Source organism: Delphinapterus leucas, chromosome 1, assembly GCF_059928025.1.
Source record: "Delphinapterus leucas isolate spDelLeu-1000000601 "Yukka" chromosome 1, BTC_Dleu_Yukka2, whole genome shotgun sequence".
In the NCBI taxonomy this organism is placed as follows: Eukaryota; Metazoa; Chordata; class Mammalia; order Artiodactyla; family Monodontidae; genus Delphinapterus; species Delphinapterus leucas.
The window spans coordinates 172,050,975-172,077,569 of NC_143129.1; the positions used below are offsets into that span (position 1 = coordinate 172,050,975).

At 40.6% G+C, this 26,595-nt stretch overlaps 2 protein-coding genes across 8 annotated transcripts; one reads left to right on the plus strand and one right to left on the minus strand.

Moving 5' to 3' along the window:
• The first annotated feature begins 533 nt into the window (after positions 1-533).
• Positions 534-15,713, plus strand: SRSF10 (serine and arginine rich splicing factor 10). Of its 7 annotated transcripts, none has more exons than XM_022552156.2 (7): positions 534-738; positions 2,195-2,299; positions 5,859-5,962; positions 7,929-8,091; positions 8,305-8,358; positions 8,491-8,592; positions 11,900-15,713. In XM_022552156.2, exons 1-7 carry the CDS (start codon positions 674-676, stop codon positions 11,958-11,960), a joined length of 654 nt encoding a protein of 217 aa, XP_022407864.1. In that variant the 5' UTR covers positions 534-673; the 3' UTR covers positions 11,961-15,713. The 7 variants fall into 7 exon arrangements, with proteins under 7 accessions (XP_022407864.1, XP_089755254.1, XP_022407866.1 ...); XM_089899128.1 differs by lacking the exon at positions 11,900-15,713 and adding an exon at positions 10,856-11,893; XM_022552158.2 differs by lacking the exon at positions 8,491-8,592 and having other exon boundaries at positions 8,308-8,358.
• PNRC2 (proline rich nuclear receptor coactivator 2) lies at positions 15,525-18,003 on the minus strand. The gene is made up of 2 exons (XM_022552162.3): positions 17,891-18,003; positions 15,525-17,603 (listed from the first exon to the last, which is right to left on the minus strand). The coding sequence occupies exon 2, from the start codon at positions 17,583-17,585 to the stop codon at positions 17,166-17,168; it is 420 nt and encodes a 139-aa protein (XP_022407870.1). The 5' UTR covers positions 17,586-17,603; positions 17,891-18,003; the 3' UTR covers positions 15,525-17,165.
• Between the last annotated feature and the right edge of the window lie 8,592 nt (positions 18,004-26,595).

Genomic DNA, 26,595 nt, shown 5'->3' on the forward strand with positions numbered 1-26,595 from the left:
GGTGTACGCGAGGGGCGACCTGGGCAAAGGCGCTCAGGGAGTGAGTCCACCGCGTGCAGAAAGCACTGGGGAGGCAGGCCTATCTCTGCAAGGACACACACCTCCTTCCCTTTCACACTAACACGAGAGGCCGTAAATTCTTCTCTTGCCGATGTGAGATCTGATAAAAGCCAGGTTATAACATGGACCAGACAGGGGAAAGCCTGTCCCTCCGGATTATAATATTTAAAACTCAGTATAGTTTGTAAAAACTGTACAGTGTGGTGTACAGGTTAAAACATCTGCTTCCTGACTTGCGGGGGGGCGGTCAGGAGGGGAGAACGCGGTGCACGGGAGAAAAGAGCGGCAAAATAAAGCACTTAAGAAAGAAAGAGCGGGCTAGCGGAAGAAGGGGAGGCAGCTCAACAAGCCAATGAATGAGATCTAGGCTGCAGCACGTACTCCCGCCGCCCGCATGCGCAGGCGCACGCCGCGTGATCTCGCGGGAAAGAACCATTGCAGGTCCCGGCGTTGCACTCAGGTAGGAGGTGGGGGGAGGCGGGAGTGAACTCTCGCGAGAAGAGGCGGTTGCTGTAGCGGAGCTCTCTGGCTGTGTGTCTCGAGGATCTGGCGCCGGAGCTGCGGACGGTTTGCCGAGTCCGTTAGTGTCCTTGCTGAGACCCTCGCCGCCGTCATGTCCCGGTACCTGCGTCCCCCCAACACGTCTCTCTTCGTAAGAAACGTGGCGGACGATACCAGGTATGTACAGGGGGGGCACTCCGGGCCCAAGAGGGGAGGCCGCGGGCGCTCTGAGAGGACCGGTGTGGCGGCGGCGGCGCGCTGGGCCTGCGCCGGGGGAGGGGAAGGGGTGAAGATGGCGGGTCCCGCGCCGGCTTTCTGGCCCGAACTAGGCCGCGCAGCCGGCATAACCGCCGCGTGGGAGCGAGGGCGGCGCCGCTGGTCCTCCCGGGCAGCCGCGGGAGAGCGGGCCGCGTGGCGGCGTTTCGGTCCCCTCCCCCTCCGCAGATGGGGGCCCCTTCCTTCCCGCTTCCTCTCCGGGCGTTCAGCCTCTGCCTCCACCGAACATCAGCTCCCCCCATTGATTTGAAGTTCACGTTCTTTGGGGTGCACGCCCCCTTGGCCCAGAATTTTTTTTTTTTCTAGTTAAAAAAGAAAAACTGCTCTGCAGTAAAATAACGGATCGGGGGAGGGGAGTGTGGCGAAGCATTTGCTACCCTTTTTGTTGTGTTTTATTTGCGATTTTTTTTTTTTTGGTGTTGTAGATGTTTGGATAAAGGGAATGTTGAGATTAAAGATATAAAATTCTTCCACTTAAATGGTACGAACTAGTTCTTCCCATTTCCGGGAAATACTGGCCACCCTTTGAAAACGGAGGTTTAGGAAGCCTCTACCATTAGGACGTTGATAGCTAAATTGGATTAACCTGGACCGTCCCTTTGTTCTCGCCAATTCCCTTAATTGCTTGGAGTTGCCGTCAGACTTTTTTGAAAAGATCTTATCATAAGATGAGATTTACTGTTTAACAAATAATCACTCTACACACACAGAAATCAAAAAAAATTTAGGTAGCCTTGTATGATTTATATTTTTCTGTCTTTAAGTAGGGCAAGTAAGCAATAGTAATTACTCTAGGGTCTAGGAAACATTCCCCTTTATGTCATATTGACATTTATTGAGGAATTATATATATTTGTGACTTTTATTTTTCAAACCGTATCTACCATTAAGTGTGTAACCCTGTCGCTAAAATTTGGAGGTAAAATAAGTGCTTTGTATTTTTCAGAATACTAGAGTTGCTTTGATACTGTTTAAAAAAAACATAGCAGTAGTTAAGTACAACTTAATGCTACTATACTATTTATGAAAAATGAAGGCTGTGGATAAAAGCAATAGAGATAAGTTGTAGTCAAGTTTCCTTAAATGTCTGTTTTCCTGTTGTTAAGGTTTTATTATAAACTGCGTTATTATCTTTCAGAATCTTGCATTCTGGCTTTTCTTTTTCAAAAAGACGTTGTATATTCTTACCGTTGGCTCTTGATGTTGAGATTTAGAAAGCTTGTTTGTTTCAGGTCACCCAGGAACATAGCACAGTCTCTTTCATTAATTGAGATATTACAGAAAGAAACCTATTTCTTACAAAGAAACTTTTAAAGGAGTGGACTTAAAAATTTGGCATCTTTTTATGATGTTTTAGGTCTGAAGATTTACGACGCGAATTCGGTCGTTATGGTCCTATAGTTGATGTGTATGTTCCACTTGATTTCTACACTCGCCGTCCAAGAGGATTTGCATATGTTCAATATCCTTTCTTCAGATGGCTGATTAGTGAGGGGTGTTGAAGTTTGAAATTCAAGTTTTTGTAAGAGGTAACATCTAAAAAGTAGTTGTTTTTTTTGTTTTCTAATAAATGTTTTGTCTTCAATTTTTTCTAAGTTAATTCTGACTCACACATTGCTCTTACTATTTCTTAAAGTTGATCCAAAAACAGTAAAATATTTAAATTCCCATTCATGCTGCTGAAACTCAAATCAGTGATTATGTGATTAAAATCTGAATACACTCTGGTTGCTACCACCTTTAATGTAACTCAAAAGTTAATATGTTCTTGTGCTTAGCAATTAAAGTTTGGTATTCTTGTTTGTTAACTTGAATCACTTGATCAAAAACAAATTGTATAACAATGAGGTAAACTTCTTTAATATTGTCCCCTAATTTGCTGTCCTCTGTTGTTACCTCAGAGAATGTAAAGCTGTACAGTTATGGCGACCCCAAAGAGAAAGCATGAAAGAACCTTTAGAGTAGAGTTCAACACTTAAGGCAAGTAGACAAGCCAAAGACCTCTTAAGGATCAGGCTTGAAGAGAAGGGAGAGTTTGGGAAAAGAAAATATAAAGAAAAGCTGGAAGAAGGACAAGCCTAATGGGAGACAAAGCCTCGCTTTATCTACAAAAGGGGGAAAAGGTTGTTTTTCAAAGTTAAAGATAAAGCCATCTGTCATATTTGGCCAAGCATCTCATGACAAGTCCTTCTGACAAGCACTTAAAGAGTTAAAGGTCAAGATGAAGTTGAATGATGGCCAAGATTAAAGGAGTCATACCTGATGTATCCTACAGAATAACTATTTTCCTTTTTTTTTTTTTTCTCCTCATGTTTTGTAAGCAGTTAATTTTCAAAATTATTCTGGTTTGGTCTAGTGACAAAACCTGTAACTTGATTTACATGGGCCTTTGATGTTGTGATGTGGTCTTGTATAAATGCACTCTCTCTTAGCTTGTGAAGTTAAAGTGTACCAGGATGTAATGTTGTTAAGCTTAAACTCAGCATATTTCTGTTTTGGACCAAGTGGTCCGGTGCCATAGCGTAGCAGGCAGTGCTCTTTGGAGTAGCATGAAGTTCTGGAGTCAGGCTGACTCCATAGAGCCATGCTTAGAGGGCACACAGGTGCGTGCACTGGGGACTACTTAGAAACGGCTCTGGTGGTTTTCTAAGGTCAGCTCCACTAGAGATACTGTCTGTTTATAGATTTTTTAAAAGGGCTGCTAGGGGCACGCACATACTCCTAACATCTGAAACTTAGCTCTGTGAAACCTGCTGGCCCTGACTGCTTTAGCACATGTGATCAGTTGGCCCAGAATGGGTTGCAGAAGGCCTTATCTGTGGTATGGGTACGTAATCAGGATCTATGGGAAATTGTTCCTTGGCCCAGAGTTTCAGGTGACATTACTTCCTTCAGTGAGATCATCTCCTTGTGGCAACAAAGGTTTGGGCTGTGGACTTCAGGCTAGGAAAAATTCTTACTGCTTAAATTCAGTGGATCTCTTGAAACTTAGCAGAGTTCTAATGAGACTTAGGCGAAATGCCAAAAGCTGCTACTCCTGCAGGCCCAGTGATCAAGGACAGTTGTGGGAATTGGTTGCAAAGCTCTGTTACAGAGAGGATAAGAGGTATATCTGGCTTGGTTAAAAAAAAAAAAAAAGTAACGGTACATTCTGGCTTACAATGTGTTGGCCTGATTTTACCTGGTTTGGGGGTGGCCTGGGAACCAGGATCAGCAGTTTGAAGAGTATATGATACTTGAGCCAGGAAAGAGTTAACCAAAGGAGTCTCAAGGTGAATTATAGCTATTTTTATACACAAAGTCTGTCTGTGGTCTTCAAGTAGTTAAAAAGAAATAGGTATCAGGATTTTGCAAAGACCCTGAGTACAGATTTCTCCGTAACTGGCATCAGAATGATATTTGACTGTCCCTGCTGTGGTCCTCTTTTCTATCTGACCCCATTCCCAGCTAGCTTTCTCTTAACAGGTCTGGTAGAACCTTGCCATGGTTCATCCAACCCCGAATTCTGTTTTTGAGGGTAGCCCCAGAGGATGATAGGCTCTCATAAATAATTTTTATACTTCTTGGTCTGAATCCTTTAAGAAGTTATTCTGTCTCTCAAAGTATCAAAGTAGTATACCCTTTAAATGAACTTGTTCTTTTCAGTTATTTTAGAGCCCAACTGCATTAACCTGGAGGGGTGGTTGATTATAGTGTTCAAGGTTCTAAGCTCCCTGTCAACCTTTGCCTTTTCATGATGAAAACTTCGTGATATAGGACTTGAGAAAAGCTCTCGTTCACTACACATAATAGCCTCAGAGAGAGAGAACTGGGACCCTGTTGTGGTGTTTAAGTCCTTCCAGAACAAAAAACAGGAAATCTAGTGAGGCAGACCTTTTAGTCTGTGGAGTAAAAGAATATTAATATCAGTCTTGAAGAGAGTATATCGCTTCAGGGATTTTTTTAATCAGCACTCAAGATCTGCACTTCTCTCAAATTTAAGAAATAGAAATGGACAAGTTAGAATAGTGAATTTTAGTACAGAATGAAAATCCACAGCCAAACCTAGCCTAGCTCCCCTTCAGAAGCTTTTATATTGAACACTGCTCTGAATATGTGCTTGGCTTCTATTAGAATGGTGGTTTTAGGAAAGGAACTAAATTTGGTCAGAATAACTTTGTTTAGGGAGAACAAGGCAACAGCCTCTCAGATCAAAAATGGGTACCAGCGGTTCCTGCTTTAGGCTTATAAATACTATCTTGAAATTTCTCAAATTGAAAACCAGTCCCAAACGCACTTCTCTACGGGAAGCTTTATGTTCGGTGTCATGGTTAGGGCTTTCCAGTCCAGGAATCTTTAGAAATGGTCTGTTATTTCTTGGCAGCATGCTTTTATGGTCTGTGCATGGATATAATATGTCTTAAGTATTGCTTGACACTCTCTTGATATCTACAAGTGGCTGGTGTACCAGTCTTCCCAGTAAGGTGTAATAAGGAAGACAGCTAAGTGAAATAATAATGTTAGATATGTCTGAGAAAAATAGGAAGATTAATTTGAGGTTGATGCTTACATTTCTTGTAAGGTATATTCCGCTTGCTTACACAAGAACTATTGGCATTTTCTTTTTTTCATTTGAAACAAAAATAGAAAAACAGTTTTGGTTTTATTTTAAGAAATTTTTGTTTTAGCATACAAAATAAAATTGACATTTGTTTTTCTTTTTTGTCTTGTTTTGTAAAATTCTTAAAACGCAGGAAAATCTTCTGATGGGATTACTTGGTAGTTCAGCTGTAACAGGCCTTATTTCAGTAATAACTTCATAATATGTATTCATAAGTGTTTTCAAACTCATGCCTTACAGAGTCACAAGTGCTTTAATACTCTATAAAGTGTTTATAGCTGAATCAACCAACCAGTTAGTGGGGTCTGGTTGATTTTCTAGAATAATATCGAGAGATTGTGAATTGTTCCAGACTTACCAACTGAACTTTCATTCATTATCAAAGTTTGCAAAACTTCCCAAGCCCCTTAACATTTAGCACATTTGAGGATGTTCGTGATGCAGAAGATGCTTTACATAATTTGGACAGAAAATGGATTTGTGGACGCCAAATTGAAATACAGTTTGCACAGGGGGATCGAAAGAGTAAGTACCTTTATGCCTATATGTAAAATGCATCATTTCTTTTTTTTCTGTATATATATATATTTTTTTTACTTGGATTATAATTGCTTTACAAAGGTGTGTTGGTTTCTGCTGAAACAGAATCAGCTATGTGTATGCATCTATCTCCTCCCTCTTGGGCCTCCCCCACCACCCCCACCCCCATCCTACCCATCTAGGTCATCACAGAGCATTGAGCTGAGCTACCTGTGCTATACCACAGGTTCCCACTAGAGATGTGGATGGACCTAGAGTCTGTCATACAGAGTAAAGTAAGTCAGAAAGAGAAACACATATATGTGGAACCTAGAAAAATCGTACAGATGAACCTGTTTGCAGGGCAGGAATAGAGATGCAAACGTAGAGAATGGACGTGTGGACACAAGAGGGGAAAGGGTGGAGGGTGGGATGAATTGGGAGGTTAGGTTTGACATAAATACAGATTTTTTTAATTTTATTTTTTTAGCCGATTTATTTATTTTTGGCTGCTTTGGGTCTTTGTTGCTGCGCGTGGGCTTGCTCTAGTTGCGGTGAGCAGGGGCTACTCTTTGTTGCAGTGCGTGGGTTTCTCATTGCAGTGGCTTCTCTCTTGCGGAGCACGGGCTCTGGGCACACCGGCTTCAATAGTTGTGGCACGCAGAAATACATCATATTTATACACATTGTTCTGAGAGTGCTTCTTGGAAGTATTGTGCAATATGTCTCTCTGTTCAAAACCCAGAAAGAGTTTTTTGGGAAGATAGAGTATCTTGAATACTTTGCAGAATTTCAGGGTAGACAGAAGACTTAGAATGCACCGATCAGAATGCCTGAGATATGTTTGGACTCTTAAAGAAGGTAGATCAGTACTGTCAGCTGTGGCATGTTTAATATACTAAGAGTGGAATTGAAAAGAATAAACTTTGGAAAGTTTTGGTTCTCTTGAGCCATTTCCCTTCTGCATAAAGATCATCAAGGTGTAATTGGGTAATTATGTAGGTGCCTGGCTGTAGAAATGAACAGATAGACTGGGAAAGACTATAGATTAAATTTAGGAAAGATTTTCTATTAGTACTTGGTTTTTATTAATATGCAGGCATACACCAGGTGTTGGCTGCATGCTAATGAGGCATAAGTACAGGCTTTGGGGTCAGATACACCTGGGTTTGAATTCTGGCTCAACTGTTACGTTTCCTTAGGCAAGATATTAAAAGATAGAGATTAAAATAACTGCTGGAAAAAAAAAAAAGCTGCTAAAGAGAGAGGGAGTACTTAGGTAGACACAAGCTGTTGGTGATTCTCTAGTTCTTGGGTTGAATGATAGGTTCCTGGGTAGTCAGTGTTATTTATACATTCATACACATATGCATAAAGTATCTGCTTCATAGGATTGAATGAGATAACATAAGGATTGAGGACTGTCCGGGGTGTGGGTATGTCTAAGGCATTCGACAGGTGTTAGTTTTCTTCTGCTTTTCTTTGTCACGGTTTCTCAGAACTGTATAACTATATATTATTGCGTTTTGACACTATCATTCGTAGGCCACCATTAAGTATTTTGTCATTGTTAATTTTGTTCCTACTGAATGGAAACCATGGTAGGATAATTCCAAATTAGCATATGGTTCAAAAGTCATTTGTATTTTAATTTGGAATTTTAAAAATACTTTCATGGTATATTTTCCTAATGTCCAAGTAGTTGACATATTTTTGGACAACAAACTAGATGTGAGAGGTCTTTGAAAAAACAAAATAGTTGGGGAGATATTTGAGGGTATCATTTTTAACATAAAACAGTCTTCTGATAGACTTGCTTGAAAGTAAATACCTTTTCCAAGATTAACATTCACAAGTAGCCACAGATTTGGAAACATAAAGGAAGGAGATGCAGGAATTTTTCCTATAATTTGGAGGCTTAAATACTACGTTTTTAATGTTTGTAAATATTTCTGTTCTATGTATTTCATAGCTCCAAATCAGATGAAAGCCAAGGAAGGGAGGAATGTGTATAGTTCTTCACGCTATGATGACTATGACAGATATAGACGTTCTAGAAGCCGAAGTTATGAAAGAAGGAGATCAAGAAGTCGTTCCTTTGATTACAACTATAGAAGATCTTATAGCCCTAGAAAGTAAGTGATGTGTACCACAGAAAAGATTTAGTTTGTTGTCCTTTTAATTTTTTAAAATCTTCTTGTATACTTTTAATTATGTATATTGTATGCTTCATTGAGACTAAAAATATTTTTAGTGCTTTATTTTAAAAGTTTTATGGTTCATTTTTTAAATTAGAAACCTGTAAATAGACATGTGTCACTGTTTGCTTTTTCTGATGTACTTTTTAGCAGTAGACCGACTGGAAGACCACGGCGTAGCAGAAGCCATTCCGACAATGATAGGTAAATAACTTTGCTTTGAAAAAGACTATACATTTATCAATTTCAGAGTGAACTTTTGCTCTAAAAATAACAAATTTGATTAATATAGAATCTAATTTTTACTCTAATTGTATCTCTCCTCTGTTTTGAAAGATTCAAACACCGAAATCGATCTTTTTCAAGATCTAAATCCAATTCAAGATCACGGTCCAAGTCCCAGCCCAAGAAAGAAATGAAGGCTAAATCACGTTCTAGGTCTGCATCTCACACCAAAACTAGAGGCACCTCTAAAACAGATTCCAAAACACATTATAAGTCTGGCTCAAGATATGAAAAGGAATCAAGGAAAAAAGAACCACCTAGATCCAAATCTCAGTCAAGATCACAGTCTAGGTCTAGGTCAAAGTCTAGATCAAGGTCTTGGACTAGTCCTAAGTCCAGTGGCCACTGATAGTATAAACCATGATATTTTTAGGCATGTATCATTCATTTACTCATAGTTTGGTTTACTTAAATTATCAGGAATACAATGTTGCAATGATGCTTAAAAAAACACTTGTCAGTTTTCCCTGTACCAGGCAATGGTTATTATTAAAATGATATGCTGTTGAGAAGCCACTCTTAAGAGTCCAGTTTGTTTAATGTTATGGGCAGCTACCAATTTGTGGTGTCTCTGTATATTTTTGTAAAGATTCTCATTTTTTAATGCTTGAGGTATTGGTGAAAAGATGTTGGTTGACCATAATTTGCAACATTGTCTTATTAAAAATAAACTTTCATATCCATATTTGGTAGAACTGTTAACCTAGAAATGTAGCTTGCTAATCAGGTAGAATGATACAAAAGTGAAGTTGTAGCCACCGTACAACACTGACCCGACTAGACACATTTAGGTTCAGGGTGGACCTTTTTGTCTTGTCAAGGTGTCGAGACCCACGATGATAATTTATGGCACAGTGTGGAATAAGTTCTTTGTTAACCCCACTGTCTCGGGGAATGACGCCAACTGGGTTAAGTAGCATTTTCAGGGAGATGACGTTTTTGATTGAAACACGGAGCCTTCACTTTTCTGGTTTCTGTGAAGATTTGGAACCATACAAACATCGGAAAAACCCACCTTAAAATTTGGGCAGGTTGATGATGGCAGAAATAATTTTAAGGGGAAAAGAATGCTCTTACGCAGTTACTCTAAACTTTAAGGAGCATTGTTGACCATAATATTGCTTCGTATTCTCACTGCTGTTAAAAGCAAGTAAAGTGTTTTCAAAGTAGGTTTTGTTTCTGTGTGCGCATAGTGTAAAAGGACTGAATTTTGATACTTAAAGCACTTGGTGTGTGCATTTGTATCAAAATTTGCCCATATCTTTATGAAGGAGGCTTGTTCTTCACGCCTCAGTTTATTTAATGTGAGGCAAGTAAACAGACAACACTCCCATTCTACGTGATTCTGTGGTGCCATGAGATTTTAAATAATTCTGGAAAAAACTAATTTTAAGGAAGTCACATCTCTTGAGGTTTTGACTGATTATCCATGTAGTACCTGATGAAAATAATACCCTAACTCTTTATAATTTCTAACATCTCTCTGCGAGACCATTTGGGGGCAATAAAAAGTGACTTGATGTGTCCAATCTCATTTCAGAATAAAAGCTGGCATCCTTAAAATTTTTAGATTGCTTGCTTACAGGCATAATAAGTAAGAAATATTTTAGGGAAACCATTCCTTTTAGAGGATTACTTTTTTCAATTTTGGTTTTAGTAATCTAGGCCTTGCCTGTAAAGAACAAAAGGTGGTTTTTAAATACTGTTTGTGGAATGTGTTTAAAGGATTGATTCTAGAACCTTTGTATATTTGATAGTATTTCTAACTTTCATTTCTTTACTGTTTGCAGTTAATGTTCATGTTCTGCTATGCAATCATTTATATGCACGTTTCTTTAATTTTTTTAGATTTTCCTGGATGTATAGTTTAAACAACAAAAAGTCTATTTAAAACTGTAGCAGTAGTTTGCAGTTCTAGCAAAGAGGAAAGTTGTGGGGTTAAACTTTGTATTTTCTTTCTTATAGAAGCTTCTAAAAAGGTATTTTTATATGTTCTTTTTAACAAATATTGTGTACAACCTTTAAAACATCAATGTTTGGATCAAAACAAGACCCAGCTTATTTTCTGCTTGCTGTAAATTAAGCAAACATGCTATAATAAAAACAAAATGAAGGAAATAATGATTAACTGGAATTATTATAGTTTTGAATGAGATTATACAATAACAACGGATTTAGGAATATTTTAAATCAGTGTTGCACTAGGCACAGGTTTTACTTTGGAAATGATAGAACCTGCCAGGAAGGTACATCTTTTACGTAGTACTTAAAAATTCCTTATGTAATGTCAGAGTTGTTTCATTATTGCTTATTAAACCCCTTGGGTTAAATAACTTAGAGGTTATTGGTAGTGTTAAGATACGCATTAAAATGAAATTTGAGTTAGCTAATTTTAAGTTTATATTTTCATTATTAGATGGACCAATAATTCTACTCTTCCCCATCCTAAACAAGATGGATTGGGCCTTATGTTTATGGCGTGATTTAAAATATTTTTGCATTGAATGTTCGTGAGCACTTAATATTAAGTGATAATCACTGTGGGGAACTGGTTTAGGTGTTTTGTGGTTTGAGTTCAAGCTGCTTTATAATGGCAAGTATAGCTGATATTTATTGAGTATTTATGATGTGCCAGACACTGTTCTAAGAGCTTTATGTGTTAACTCATTTACTCATCACGAGACCCTATGAGAAAGATACTTTTATTTTCTCGTGTAACAGATGATAAGGAAATGGAGGCACAAAGAAAAAGCAGTAAAAGGCAGATCCAGGATTTGAGCTCAGCCGGATCCTTAGATGTTTTTTTTTTTTTAAATGGACTGTAATTAGAGTAGATTGGGGAAATAGCCCGTTTAATTTTTCTGTCTGTATAGAATTAGAAGTAGTGGTTTCATTTTTATTTTTTACTTGTGTCACTTATTTTTAGACTCATGCTATTTTCTTGAGAACCTTATATGTTATTTCTAAAGTGACATACCTAAATAACATAGCTTCAAAGGGACTATTTTATAGTTGAACCCATGATAGATAGGATCCTACTGATACTTAAGGATCCTTATACAGGGCTTTAATGTTGGGTTACATAGTTGAGTTCCATAATTATTGAGTATCTACTGTGTGTCTGGCACGGCTCAGTATTGGAGTAGAACATATCAAGACTCAAGTGAGAGCTGACACTTCACCTCTCTTTTTGCTTAAGATCTCTGCATATTTTTTTTTTTTTGAAGCCAAGTAAGCAAGAAGAATAATGACAGATAATGCTTCAGTGAGAAAGGAAAGGTGCTACATAGAGTATGAGCTGTTAAGTTACAACCCAGGGAAAAGACCTGGGAACTATTATACTATTCTCTTGAAAATTTGGCCCTGTAAGCTGCTACATCCAGTTCAACTAACAAAATCCTGTATACCACAGAGAAGAATAAAGAAAACCAAACTGACAAACATCCTTCTTTTATTTAAGACCAAACTGCAGCTGGAATACCCAGTACAGTTCTGCTTACTACACTTCAAGAAAGATCTGAGAAAGCGGAAAAAGAACCAAAGAAGGGCAGTTCAAGCGACCAAAGGGTGGGTGGAAGGTGCTGCAGTATGAATACTGTACGAATATTTTGACTCTGGTCTGAAAAGATAAAAGAATGTTTTCGAAACTACATGGAATAATTGAAGTCCCTTCAAGTTTGAAAGTAAGCCTTTTAGGACAAATAAAAGGAAATTCAACTTTGTACTTGTGGAAACTAATCCCTAAATCTGAATAGGTTTATATTGATTCATGGGTAACAGGTCCATGTTAAATTGGAAACTTAGGATGTTTGAATATCAAGGAAGACAGCCATAGTCTCTTACAGTGCCTCTATTGGTCTGTCTCAAACTGAATTGGGTGAGAAAAGGTATGGTCCAATATAAACTTGCTTATCTCTTAAAGTCAGTTCTGTTTTTGCTATTGGCAAATCTTGCCTTTGTTTATTCCAGTGCCAGTGTTTTCTGCTTAATGGTTTGCTTTGTTGGCATCTGAGTTTCCTTACTTGTATGCCACATGCGGTTTACATCTTCCTTAAACACTCTCCCACATAAATTCCAATTATACTTGACATCCAGCTAAGAGGGTCCATCTCTTCTCACCTCTTTCCTAGTCAGTATATTCAGCAAACATTTACTGAGCCCTTACTGTGGGCAAAAATTGTACTGGGTAATTGGGGAGAAAAATAGATAAAATTCACTTATTCAATGTCTACTGAGCACAATCTAGTGAATCATTACAGTGTGGCCTCACTGTTTTGTTTGAGGTGTATTATAACTATTTTACACCATTTATATCCTATGTAATTATAAAACCCAATATACTATCAAATATAAGTAATTTTGTGGTTATTTGCCATTTAAAAGTATCCAGTATTTGTTTTCATCCCATTAATACAAATAATGAAAAAATGATGTTTTAATCTGTAATAAACTGATTTATTGTGCAGTGACTGTAATATACTAGAGTTATATATATAATTGTTAACTCTGCCTCCTCAAACACGTTAGGAAACAATCCCCCAAAATATTTAACTTTGCATCAGATGTAAAGGAGACTCTGGGTGCTATAATTAGATTATTTTGAGGCAGATAGCTGTTATTCCCAACTGATTTAGTATGTTCTGTAATTGAGAAAATGTTCACCAAATATACTTTCTAGCGATTTACATGTACATTTTATAGGGGACATGTTCTGTGTATAGTGAATAAATAACTTTTATAGTATCACAAAATGTTTTGGATTCCTTAGTTCCTTATTAGGATATGAAGTTTATCTATACATTGATTTCATCACTTGCATATTTGGTTTTTGTCTTTATTTCTGCCACATTTAAAACTTCATGTAAAGTTACTCATCTAAAAATACAGAAGTGTTTAAGCCTTTAATTTATAAAGATTTTGAAAATATAGCAGAATATACCTAAGGGAGATATGAAACGGAGGTATTTTTACCCGTTTTAATTTTTCAAACTTGCCCGAGATCACACAGCAAGTAAGTGGCAGATACTAGATAAGTGTCCAAGGTTTTTCATTTGGTTCATCTTTTTTTTTCTTTTTTACAAATGGGGAAATTTTATAACAATACAATTAATATAATGGAATCTAGAGTTCACTTAGAGGGAAGATTTAATAGATTTATGAAAATTATTTAATTACAAAAAGTATTTGTAACTTTCTTGGATGGAAAAGGGGTTAAATGTAATCTAAGATCTCAACAGCTGTTGACTCACTTTCCAGCCTGGCTTTCCAAATTTCAATCTCGTGTTGCATTTTGACCATATTCCTGTTTAAAATCCTGAGATAATTTTGAAGTGGGGAGGCTGTGACAGGAATAAAATAAGTGTTCAACTAGGCGGTCTATCAGAGCTTTTAGGAGTCCCAGGAGTGAATTGTCCTCACTGATGAAAGAAGTCAGCAACCTTTTCATCTTCAACTACTGACATCTGTAAGACATAGCTAGCTGCTATGGAAAAGGATCTTTTTTGGGGGGGTTTTCCCTTTGTCCCTTCCTCCAGCAGTGTCAGTTATGTTTATTGTGTTGCTTCTATGTATTCCTAACAGTTGTTTCACCCTTATGTTAAAGATGGGGGATTCCTTTTTTATTTGGAGTACAAAGCAAGGCATGTAAATTCATTTTGTTGATAATTGACAGAGTAGTTTGTAAAGAAGTAAAAGGCCTCTTTGTGTCGTTTGTTGTAGAGCACATCTCTGAATGCTAGATAATGAAATAAACTGGTCTAGGATCCAAAAAAACTTGGATTTTTTTTTTTTTTAGGTTTAGTTCTGCCTGACAGATTTGTGGCTCAGTAGGCTTTCCTCATTTATGTAAGAGGTTTGAGATGTACTCTATCCCACTTGGTTTACGAAGTAATTGCCTATGAGACAATTAAACACTAGAAAACTAGTGTTTTCCTTCAGTTATTTTCCACCTTGTGCTTCTGGGATGAAGAGAATTTACCAAAACTGAAGTGTAAAGATAGGTTATGGGCTCAAGATTCCATTGTACTATATATGCTGCCATCAAAAAGGTATGACAAGTTTAAATTGTAACACTGACAAGGCTCATACTATTGCTGACTGCAGCTACAGGGTAGATGAGCTCTAACAACTTTTTGGTTCTTACAAGTACGATTTGAGAAATTCATGTCAACCATACTTACTGTACGCTAACCATAACTTTATTAGTACCTTTCTAAGGTATAAGATATAATACGATTATTAACTTTTTAAGTTAACCGTAGCTATTAAAAATTTTTGTAGTTAAAGCCAATGTGCTCTTAATTCTCTGAACACTTTTACCACTGGAGTCAGTCCCAAACCAGAAATCTAGTATATACTGTATTTACATGTATACATCAAAACCTAACATAAAGATGCTTGGGATGAAAATTGTTGAATCGAGCGGGATTCCAGTGCAGTACTGCAGAGAACTGGGCAATTCTTGCCACTGTTAATAGAAATTACACTGGGAATGAACAGGAAAAAAAGACTCATTATTTCTGCCAAATCAATTTCTTCCGACAGTTTGCATGACAAAATACAACCCGGCTCTGGGATTCACTGCTTGCTTAGTGTAGAAATTAAAAGATTTTTCTTGAACTAGTTTGAGTTATCCTATCATTTGGAACATATTTTAGAAAGCCAGTTTAGTTCTTGTGTCTTTTTTCTCCTCCAAGGTCCCCTTGTGAAAATTGTTTATAGAAAAAAAATTTGCAGAATTTCTCAAATTGACAAGAACTCTTCTGTTTACCGAAGTCATCTTAAAATGTAGAAGAGGGAGACAGGCGATTAAACCTGCTTTACTCAGTTTGGTATGAGATGAATTCAGAAGCTTTATGTAAATTTCCAAAGTAATATTCTGTGGCCTTTTACTGTTAGCCCTGCTGGAAGGAGGAAGCCACAGTTGCTTTTTTAATGGTATAGCTGCTAATCCAAATGTCTGTATCAGTTAGCAAATTGGTTGCCTCTTAAAACCAACGGTCCTACTGTTATTTCAGTAGGATTAATTATGTGCATTCTAAGAATATTACATGGTCGTAACAATTTTTTATACAATAAAAACAAGACACGGGAAAAAGCAATTTTATTTTTTAATTTCATGCTTCAAATTCCTGTATGTACATTAAGTACTATTATATAAACTTGTCTTTTATCATTATTTGATATGGGCAATATTATCTCACCTGAATTTGGAGAAATACAACTTACCCATTCTGCTTAAAAGTATCAAAAAAGCTGCCAAATGAGAAAAGAGGGCACCTACACTCATATTCTAAATAGACCCCCCCACACACACTTTCCTTTAATTTACTATTGAGTTGGCTGTTATAATTAGCGCTTATCTTTAAGGTAAGCAAAACATGGTATCATGGTATTAGGCAAGAAATTGCACCTTTTGCAATGAGTGGTCCCCTGGGTTGCACCTGTTGACCAAAAAAAAAAAAACCCCTGGCATTGTACACATATACTCAGGTTACACAAATTGTTGAAAGCCAAAATTAATCTTTTAAGGTAAGAGAAACCCCTTAATAGTTAATCTTTGGGCTTAAGAAATTAAAATAATCCCATACTGCATTTCACATCTCTCAAAAATAGGAAGTGTTTTAGCAGCTTAAAACCTTTTCAGCTATATAAAACTTCTTACACTAGGATTTACTTTGAAATATAGTTTACAGCAAGATCAATTATAGTATACGTACAGTGGCACTTTAGCACAAGGGCAGACTTTAAAAACAAGGTTTTTTTGGACCTTTAAAATTAGGCCATAGTATAAAAAGAGTCCATGTCTTACATTCAGCAAATTCATACTAAAATATTCTATTTTTGTAGGATAAACGCCAACAAAACTTTACATATGCTACAAGTTTATTACATATATTTACATGGCTCTTTCCTAGGTACGTAAAACTTTCACATTATATAGCTCCCAACTTTAAACAAGCTTTGCAGGGACGATTTGAAGCCAGATACTGTCAGAATAGCTTGTGCAGTGCCATAATACTAAAATGTATTCTGAAAGCTACTCGGTGAACACCGAATACTATTTCTATATAAAATGGTTTCGGTGCATTGTTGGCAGACACCTATCCACTGCATGCCAGTTACAGGGACAATGGGGTATACTGTTTCATTCTAAATAGCCCCTAGTGCCCTTTCCGCATTCACCACCATACAGTTCACTAAAATACAACTATACTCTAAAAAAAAATTCACATTTTCTTTTGGCAGTGCATCAGATTGTTGGCATATTACTGGTTTAGGACATTAAACTTTCAAATTCAGCTAGTTTTCAACCCCTGTATGTCTTAACTGGATGCTTATAATCACATTTGCCAGATCTCAACAAGTCACTCTGCTGATCCATGAATGATAATCTTAAATTACTATTTTCCCCCAACAGGCAATGGAAAAAGTTGATTCCTTTACCATTCCCCAAATCTAAACTTGACTGGTTTCACTTGAATGGTGACTCAATTGAGAACACTTAGTATTGATATGAAGTACAATTATCAATAATTTAGTTCTTTTAAGTTGCACTGATTCTACCATCACAGTGCACATAACACACAAAACAGTTAAGTCTGATTATATTTTCTACATTAATTAGCAGTTTTACAGATTAAATTCCCTAGTGAATTTGGTCTGAGACAATTGCCAATTATCCTTAAATATGACTAAATTTAAACACATTAATACTTTAGCTCATTTTACACCTGTACTTTAAGTAAGGTTTTAAGTTGAAATGTCATTATTTCTTTATCAGAAGGATTAAAGGAAACAGGAACCCAGTGGCTTGGTGGTTTAGGAAGAACACTTGGTGATGGCGGCTCACTAAATTTGGCTCCAGCATAGTTCTGATTCGTTTGAGACTTAAAAAGTAAGGTGGGACTTGATAAGCTAGAGTTCCAGTTCTGATTATTTGGGAAATTTTTGTTCTTCCCCCCACTTTGCATGGCCTGCCATGCAGCTGCTGATGAATTGTAAGTGTGTCCTCTTTCCTTTTTCTTATGAACAATCTTCATCTGGGAATTCTGATCCTTGGTCTTCTGTCTACTAAGCTGTTGTTGGTTCTTACTAACATTTCTAGACTGAGGGGCTGGAATGTTATACCTCTCTCCACCGCCCATCTTCAGCTTCTTTGTCACCTGTAAGTGAATGTAAACAGAATATTGAGTAGAATTCCACTTCAAATAGGTCAAAACTTTAAGAAACTTCAGTAGCTCCAATTTGTAACTCCAGAAATCTTGGGCAAGACCCAAATACGTGCTATTCGGCTGCTTCATCTTCACTATACTGTTCACACTTCGTTACATGCACTTTATTATACCTTCCTAAGAACAGTGAGCTTGTCCACAATTCTGAACAACCCTCTATTTAAAATTAGGATGAGTCCATCATAAAATGCCCCATTACAACGGGAAGGTTTTGATACCTTTCAGTCTGCTTTTCAGATTGCAGGATTTCCACCACCTGTCCTCTTCCTTGCTGCCACGCCCAGGATAATAGATGTTGCTTTCTGATAGATCCTTTCCTTTGTCTCAATACAGAAGTTTTCATGGGCCGATCTGCTGAGTTCAGCCTAGGAGCTGAGGCCAACATCTGAGTCTCCTCAGCACACAAGTTTGAGAGAAGTCTTAGCTAGAAAAGCAAATATTTCATTATTTCAATTCAAAAACACAGGCGAAAGTGATCCTTTATATTTACTACATAAATAGTGACTACTTCCTTAACTAAAAGGCAGAAAATAAAGTCTCTAAAGATGGCTTTGACCTTGTAACTGTCAACATTTTAAAACCCTCGAGATCCAGGAAACACTGAGGAATCTGGGGAGGGGTGTCCGCCAAATCCCGCAACAAGTTGCATCTCTTTCCTAGGATCCTTTCAGATTCTCACACGGATTTTGTGACCAAAATGTTAAACCACGGAAGCATTAACTTTTAGAGCCATGCCAAGAAATGGGCTTAAAATCTTTCCTAAAGACCATGTTTTGAAAGTCCCACCAGAATTTCCCAGTCTTTGGACACATCACATATCTGTTTTCACAAAACCTCCTCTCCCAACGTGTCTACGTCATGCAGCTCTTCCTTTGGATATGAACTCTTGACTCCTCCCCGTCTTAAAATAAGTTTCACAAGCCGTAACAAACGAAGTCAGTTCTTAAATACAAAAAAATGCCTCCCTCTCGTGAACATTAAACATTCGAGATTTCATTTGATATTCCAAGAAACCAAGTTACCGAACAAATAAGAAGCCCTCTTCTTTTCGAAAAGGTGAGCGGCCCTTCCAGACTATGTTAACAGCCCTAAAGAAATTAGTTCCCGGATCGTGAGTCATTCCCAACGCGAGCCCGGAAAGTTCGGTTCTGCCGACGGCGCTGGGCTTCCGAGCGGCTCAGCGTTCCTCGAGCCCGGCCCGGGAAGCCGCTCCTCCGGGCCGCTAGCGCCCGCCCGGCCTCGGATCTCGCCTCCTTCCCCCAACAATGGGGAGCGCGGCCGCCAACATGGCCGCACCCGCCGCGCCGCCGCCACTCACCGACTTCGAACCCGGGACTACGGCGGCGGCGGCTCCTGCTCGGCGTCGAAGCCCCCTCCCCTTCCAGGGAGCGACGAGGCACGGAACGAGCGAAGCCCACGAGCACCGACGAGACAGCTGCAGGCCACCTCAGCGTCTCGACCGACCTTCCCCTTCTGCCTCTACCGACAAAATGGAGGCGGCGGTGAGCGCTAGAGCGGGGCAGGGGGGCGCGGCGGCCAATCAAAACACGCCTTTGCGCGGCCCGGCCAATGATACGTGGGCCGCCGCCTGTTGCTGAGGCCCGACGGGGCCGGGGGAGGGGAGGTGGTTGCGGCCGAGGGTTTGAAATCCTCCCCGAGAAGAGCATGTCGGGAACAACTGCTGCGGCACCGGCTGTCGTTCCTCCGCCGGCTACCGGGTGACACCGGCCTCTCCCGGAGGTGCCCGCCCGGCCTCGCCCGGCATTTACAGAACACGGCCAACGCCACCCCCTCGTGGCGACTCCGGGGCCCGAGCCCGGCGCGCCGGGGAAGGGGCGTCAGCCGCACGCCCGGGCAGCGGCTTTCACCCGGGCTGCCCAGCTCGCGGGGCCCGCGGCCCTTGGAACCCGATGGTTCCCCGCCGTGGGGAGTCAGCGAAGGGGCTTTGAGTTCCCGAGTTAAGTTCACCGAGTCGTGTACGCGATCTCTTACTGATGGGAGGTACTCCAGCAAGTTGATTTCTGAAGCTGGCCCCTGGCCACTTAGTCCTGACACTCCTGTCACTCTGTTCCCCGGCCACGGGAACTTCTTTGCAGCTCTCCAGCTTGCGGTTCCTCTGCGGTTCCCTTTTGTCCTCCCTGCCCGCAGCCTCGAAATTCTTGAGTAGTTGCCTCCCTTGTGAAGGCGTTTCCGACACAGGTGCGGATCAAGTTAATCAGTTCCTCTTTTGTGTCCCACTGGCCCTGAACTTCAGTCACACGGTGTGGCGGCTACGTGTCTGCCCACCCCCCCACACACACACCTCTTTCTCCGAGCGCAGAGCACACTGTAAGCGCACAAGAAAAATCTGTTGCGAGAATGGGGCTCCCTTATTCCCCTTTCTGCCCAGTTTGTAAGTGAAAGCGGGGAGAAAAGGTAGAGTTCAGTTGATTATGCGACCAAGGTTCAGGGAAGAGGAAAAGGGCAACTTCTTTGGAGTAAATGGATAGCAACCCAGAGTTTGTGTTTTAAAGAACACCAATTTCTATGAACATGTACGCATTTTTGTTACAGGATTTATATGTACTTTTTATAAGTCCCACATAATTCGTTTTTTAATCTTCAGTTTTTCTGCTACCATCATCCCCCACCCCTATGTTCTTGTAGCCATGGACCTTAATTAAGTTTCTTAAGAAAACCAATTTAAAAGAGGAGTTTGTTAATCAAATTAGTTTGGTGAAATGTGTAGAATAGAAAAGATATTTTTGAGCATGGGTCTTTCAGCTGCTAATCATTATAGTCAAGTAAGATGTACATAGTAAGCAACCTTACTGAAAGTGTAATCTATTTCCTAAAAATTCAAGAGGCTAGACATCCAGCCGGATTACAGCCAGGCTGTATTTAATGGATTCAAGACTTTGACTTAAGAAAAGACCCTTACAATATATTTTTTAATATAGTGATTTGTAAAATGAACAGCCTGGTTTCAGTCCGAGCACTTCTCTTTTCTAATTCATTTTTATTATCATCATCCAAATATCTTTCAAATTCATCCCTCCTATACTCCTATCTCACCCTCCTTTCTACCCTCATGGACCTGATTGTGTTACTTTAAAACAACAACAACGACAAACACTGCATTGGCCCCAAATTGTATTACAAAATTAAATCACCCTCCGGATCTTACCTGTATAAACATACGGGTAATGTACTGGATGCTTGCAAACACACACACGGTGTACTGTATTGGATACTTACTCTGCCTCCCTCTGCCCTGTGCTAAATTGTTTTGCTTACATCATTTCATTTAATTTTCACAAATTGTGGAGTAGGTGCTATTTTGATCCCCACTGTACAGATCCAAACTCTGAGGCTCAGTTTAAAGCCGAAAGCCACACACTAAGGCTCCAGAGCCCACCCTGTGTTCCCTGCAGCATCCGTGTCACCTCTGTGTCCTCCCCAGGGCCCAAAATGTGCTTTGCCCAGAGCAGACACTGACTGGCTGCTGACTGGGGTGCTGGGGAAGCTTGGGCAGGGTGAAGCCTCCATCTTGCCATCTGGCTGAGCCAGCTTCTCTGCCAGAAGGTCAGAGTCAGGCTGCCCGCCAAAGATTGCCGTTAAAGCCTTTACCATGTCCCAGACTCCCAGGAGCCTCCCAATATAGCTCCAGCCTCATCCTTCATTAATATTTACCAAGTGCCCACAACAGCTCAGAACTGGAGAGCAGGAGTTAAAAATCACATCCTTTTCAGGACATCTGATACAGCCTCTGCCTGTCCCAGGCTGGGCTTTAAAGTCGGTTCCACCAACATGATCCAATTAGTGATTCTCAGATCAAATAGGAAAATGTTGATATAAACAAACAGCTCTCAGGATGTTGATCAGCCACCAATACTGGGCACCAAATGCATAATAAATACGTGGGTGTTTAATACCAAGCATTTATTTAACAAAGATTTACCTGGTGCCTTCTTTGAGGCAGGCACTCCGCCAAGCCCTGGGAATACAACAGTGAATGAGGCTCCATCGCAGCCCTAAAAATCTCAGAAAGCTTTTCCCTTTGCCACTTTTCCGAGAGGGAAGCTGGTGTCTGAGGAGATTCATTTCCTCAGTTCTTCCCCAGAGAGTCAAGGACAGGCAGTGCCAATTGTATGCAAACACAAAAATCAACCTGCTAACACTGCGAAGGAGTGCAGGTTCCAGACCTTGGGCTCAGACCCTGGAGAATGGAAGGTAAAAGGAGAGGATTTCCACACTCGCTGAAATCCTTTCCCCCGAGAATCTGTTTAGAATTATGTATCTGTGGGAGCTAAAAATCAACATTACCTACCTAATCTGTAAGTAGAAGTGAGGCAAAAGACATTTCTGAAAGTCCAGCTTTGGAGAACTGGCAAATTGCAGGCTGATGCTTATTCAATTTAGATCCCACGAGGGGGAGAGCAAGTGAGACAAACACCCGAGTTTGCCAAATATTTGGAACAAGTCTCTAGTTGAACTGACTGGCTTTTGGGCTGGATCACTTACCCCGCCAGGATGTCTATCTCAAAACAAGCCGGTTTGCTTCTGTTTCTTCCTCAAGCTCATCTATGAATTCAGAGGACAGCTTTGAATGCTTGCAGGTCTGTCAGCTGATGGCTTATTTCATTTAGGGCAAGCAAGTTCTTGGCATCTGCCAAGAGTAAAGTGGATGGACAACCTGCCTGATGTTTTGATGTGCGTTAGGACTCTTATCTTGTTGCCAAACTGGTATCAAAACACGCGCACAGTGGTTTTGTTTCCTGGGGAAGCAGTTGCTGCGCGCTCCCCAGTTGCTCACACATTCCAGAGCGGTTGCGAATCAGTCCTCAGCCATTACAGCCGTTTCGGCCTAATTACTAAATGGGGCACAGGAAGTCAACGTGAAACTCCCACACTTCCTCTGACTCTGACCCAGCGATTCTCAATCTTCAGTATCTTTAAAGGGTTCTGCTGCCTGGACCCCCAGCCCAGGATCAGAATCTTTGAGGATGGGTGCTTGGGTGTTCCAGCTGAAGGCTGGCAGAATGTGCCACTCCTAAATATGCCACTTTGGCATAATGATTATTTTGAGCTAAAGGCACTTGGAAAACAGCAGGTGCAGGAAGGGTGCTCTGACCCTCCTCCCCTTTTCTTCCTGAAAGCAGGAGAAAACGCCCTTGTGAAAGATGCCCTTCCTGGGCTTCCCTGGTGGTGCAGTGGTTAAGAATCCACCTGCCAATGCAGGGGACACAGGTTCAGTCCCTGGTCTGGGAAGATCCCACATGCCGTGGAGCAACTAAGCCCGTGGGCCACAACTACTGAGCCTGAGCTCTAGAGCCTGCGAGCCACAACTACTGGAGCCCACGCGCCTAGAGGCCGTGCTCCACAGCAAGAGAAGCCACTGCAATGAGAAGCCCGCGCACTGCAACGAAGAGTAGCCCCTGCTCACCGCAACTAGAGAAAGCCCACGTGCAGCAACAAAGACCCAACACAGCCAGAAAAAAAAAAAAAGATACCCTTCCTATACCAAGAGGAAAGAAATGTTCTTATCACCAGAGACGGGTGGCGGGGGCTGGGGAGGGTGTCAAGGCCAAGAGAATTCTGTGCAAACAGACCTTGTCAGAGTAAGTCTGGAACCAAGCAGACCCCTGTGGGCCACCCCCCACCCCTCCCCAAGTATTGATACAAAGGCCCATTCACATCTCCTGCCTTTTGTTTATAGAAAAGCTGAAGTCTCCCAGGCCTCCCTGAGTCACAAAAGAGCAGGCTCAAGCAGCAATGATTAGGACAATAGAGTCACAGACTCAGTGTCTGATGCACCTTCCTGAGTTGTTTTACAGATACTGAAACTGCCACCAGAGGGAAAAAGCTAACTGCATGATGACCAGTTAGCTCCATCTTGAGCAGTACTGAAACTATGGCTAGCACAGCTCCAAGAACTGGCCTTAAGAGAATGGGATTAACACTACTGCTCATAATAATCTATATCTTTGTGGGCATCAAAATAATTGTAGCTTGTTCTGCCCATATATGTAAAGGGGCGAGACAACTGTCAGCAGGGAGATGCTACATACCCGTGTCGACATCTTCCACTCTAAGGATACAGTGTCCTATGTCAGCATGAAGAAGTTACAAAAGACGGACTTTCACCCATGATCCCATAGAGATGGAACGATGTTCTGACAAGCGGGGATTTGTGAGCAGCTTTTGGCAGAAAAAAAGCTCTTTGCAGGAAAGAGCTCTCTGCAGGAGGCACCCCTTTATCTTGACACTAATCTTAAACCAGGCATCCCCATGCTCTACTCATCTCCGGCCCTAGTACCCCTTTTAAATCTTTTGATCACACAATAATTTGCCTAGCTTGTTGGTTCTTTCCCTAGATGAGTGAAGTAGAAATGAATAAGTAATTAACAGATGACCGGATCTCTTTCCTAGCTTCCCCTTCAGTAATCTCTTGAACAAACCATGTGAACAAAATAGCATCTAAATAAAGATCATGAGTCCCCAAGGACTTATTTTACTTAAAATTCATTTGGCCTTTGGCTTATTTCTAAATAAAGAAAGATCAGGAGGAGTCGACAAGCCTGCACAGGGGGGTATGGGGACGGCTCTGGCCCCCGATCTCGATGGTTAACTAACATTACTTCCCTGTTTCCTTTTAAAAACTTTCATGGCGGAGCAGAAACTTCAGATGTGGTTTTGGAGGATGCTGAGTCCGTCTTCGCCCCAGATTGCCGGCACTCAGTCTAAAGGCAACTTTCCTTTCTGTCAACACTGATAGAGTATTGATTTTGCAGGCAGTGAAGAGTGGGACCAAATTCAGTAACAACTCTTACCTTCTTTTAGGCTCTCCATATATTTTAGTTACTTTTCCACAGTTGCCTGCCTTTGTTCAATCTAGTAGAAAAGCATTTAGGATTTACCACTTCTTGGGGTCTTCATTTCCCCATGAAGGCTCCGCATCACATAAAACATATTAAATAGACTTGAATGTTTCTACCTTGTTAGTCTGCTTTACATCAATTTAATTCTCAGGTCCAGCTGAAGAGCTTACGAAAGTGGAAGTAAAGTTTTGCCTACCGTGCATCTGATTCCAGTGTCTCACTCTGGTTGACAGCTCCTGCTCTAAGTTTTTCTAAGGGCAATCCCCTAGCATGGGGATGTATGTGTGAAGGGGACCCCCTTTGTCCTCCATAATCCTCAAAGGTGGTGATCACACAAACAACTGGAAAAAGTGAGAAACTAGCTCCTGAACACCCAGAGGTACTTAGATTAACTTCGTAAAGTGTTTGTCTCACAAGTGGACTCCAGGCTCTACCAGCAAGCTCCCTGCTAGTCCATTGAGCCAAGCTGTCCATTCCTTGGCCCACTGCAGGGGCTGAGGTCCCAGTCCTTCAGGTCAGAAGCTGTGTGAACAGCGAGATGGGAAGCAATGTTTAGAAGAACAACCAAAACAGGTTCAGACGGGCAACTGGATTGATAATAAGAGGAAATCTGGGACACTCACTGAAAAAAAATAGTGGGAGATGAGAGCCATCTACTTATATTGGGTTAGCCAAAAAGTTCGCTCAGGTTTTTCCGTAACAACTTACGGAATATATAAGATCATGACAATACCTGTCTCCCAACTAGTCACGCCCAGGGCACAAGGAAGAGGCACACAATCCTCAGCTCAGAAGTCGTTGGAGTCGCTAAAGAGAATCGGATGAGATACGAGCCCCCTCAAACTCTCACACCATGTCTGCTCAGCTTGACAATCTCTGAATTCCTGCAGACATCTTGCCTTGTCACTTTCTACTTTGTGTTGCTTTGTACTGTAGCACCTACCACTTTTTTTTTTTTTAATTTTTTAAATTTTTGTCTGTGTTGGATCTTCGTTGCTGCGTGTGGGCTTTCTCTAGTTGCGGCGAGCGGGGGCTACTCTTCGTTGCGGTGCGTGGGCTTCTCATTGTGGTGGCTTCTCTTGTTGCAGAGCATGGGCTCTAGGCGCGTGGGCTTCAGTAGTTGTGGCACATGGGCTCAGTAGTTGTGGCTCACGGGCTCTAGAGTACAGGCTCAGTAGTTGTGGCACACGGGCTTAGTTGCTCTGTGGCGTGTGGGATCTTCCTGGACCAGGGATGGAACCCGTGTCCCCTGCATTGGCAGGCAGATTCTCAACCACTGTGCCACCAGGGAAGCCCCACGTAGCACTTTTAACACATTCCAAATCTACACTATCAGAGTGCTTTCACAAGCATTATTACAATCTTGGCATTAGCTCTACAGGAGAGGTGTTATTACCATTCTACAGATGAAGAAACTAAGGCTCAGAGAGACTTTTTCAAGTCAGCAACAAAGATCTTCTCTCTTAAACATTTTTATTGGAGTTTATCTTGTTACATAAGTAACGTGTGTTAACTGTAGAAAAGGTGGATAAACAAAAAAAATAAAATAAAATAAAGCATCTTGCCTCCCAGATAAGCACAGAGATAAGGCTTTCAGAGGATGTCCTTCCAGCCTTTTTTCTATACTGAGAAGCAGTATGGAGTGGTAAGAGCACAGACTCCAAAGCCTGTCCAGAGTCAAATCTCAGCTCTGTGACTTACTGGCATATGACCTTGGCAGGATTTTTAACCTCTCTGTGCTTTAATTTCCTCATCTGTAAAATGGGGATAATACAATACCTAATAGTTAGTGTAGGGAATTAACTAAGTCAACATCCTTGAAGTACTTAGAACAATGCCTGGCACATAGAAAGTCCTTGTTATTGAGCTTTTTTTTTTTTCTTGTTATAAGAGTGGTAATAAATGTCATATGTTCTTTTGTTATCTGACTTTTTTTTCACTTCTTAAACTCAATATATTGTGAACGTGTTTTTGTGTATATATACATGCCTACATGGTTGTTAATAGTGTTTATGTTGTGATCATCTGTCGTTAATTTCACCAACCCCCCCCTACTGTTGCTT

Bases quoted from the DNA above. Each gene is read 5' to 3' on its own strand.
- PNRC2 (XM_022552162.3), bottom strand. From the start codon at position 17,585: ATGGGCGGTGGAGAGAGGTATAACATTCCAGCCCCTCAGTCTAGAAAT.
- SRSF10 (XM_022552154.2), top strand. From the start codon at position 674: ATGTCCCGGTACCTGCGTCCCCCCAACACGTCTCTCTTCGTAAGAAAC. The intron at 2,300-5,858 runs ATATCCTTTCTT...AACATTTAGCAC, and splicing joins AGAGGATTTGCATATGTTCA to ATTTGAGGATGTTCGTGATG. The intron at 5,963-7,928 runs GTAAGTACCTTT...TGTATTTCATAG, and splicing joins TGCACAGGGGGATCGAAAGA to CTCCAAATCAGATGAAAGCC.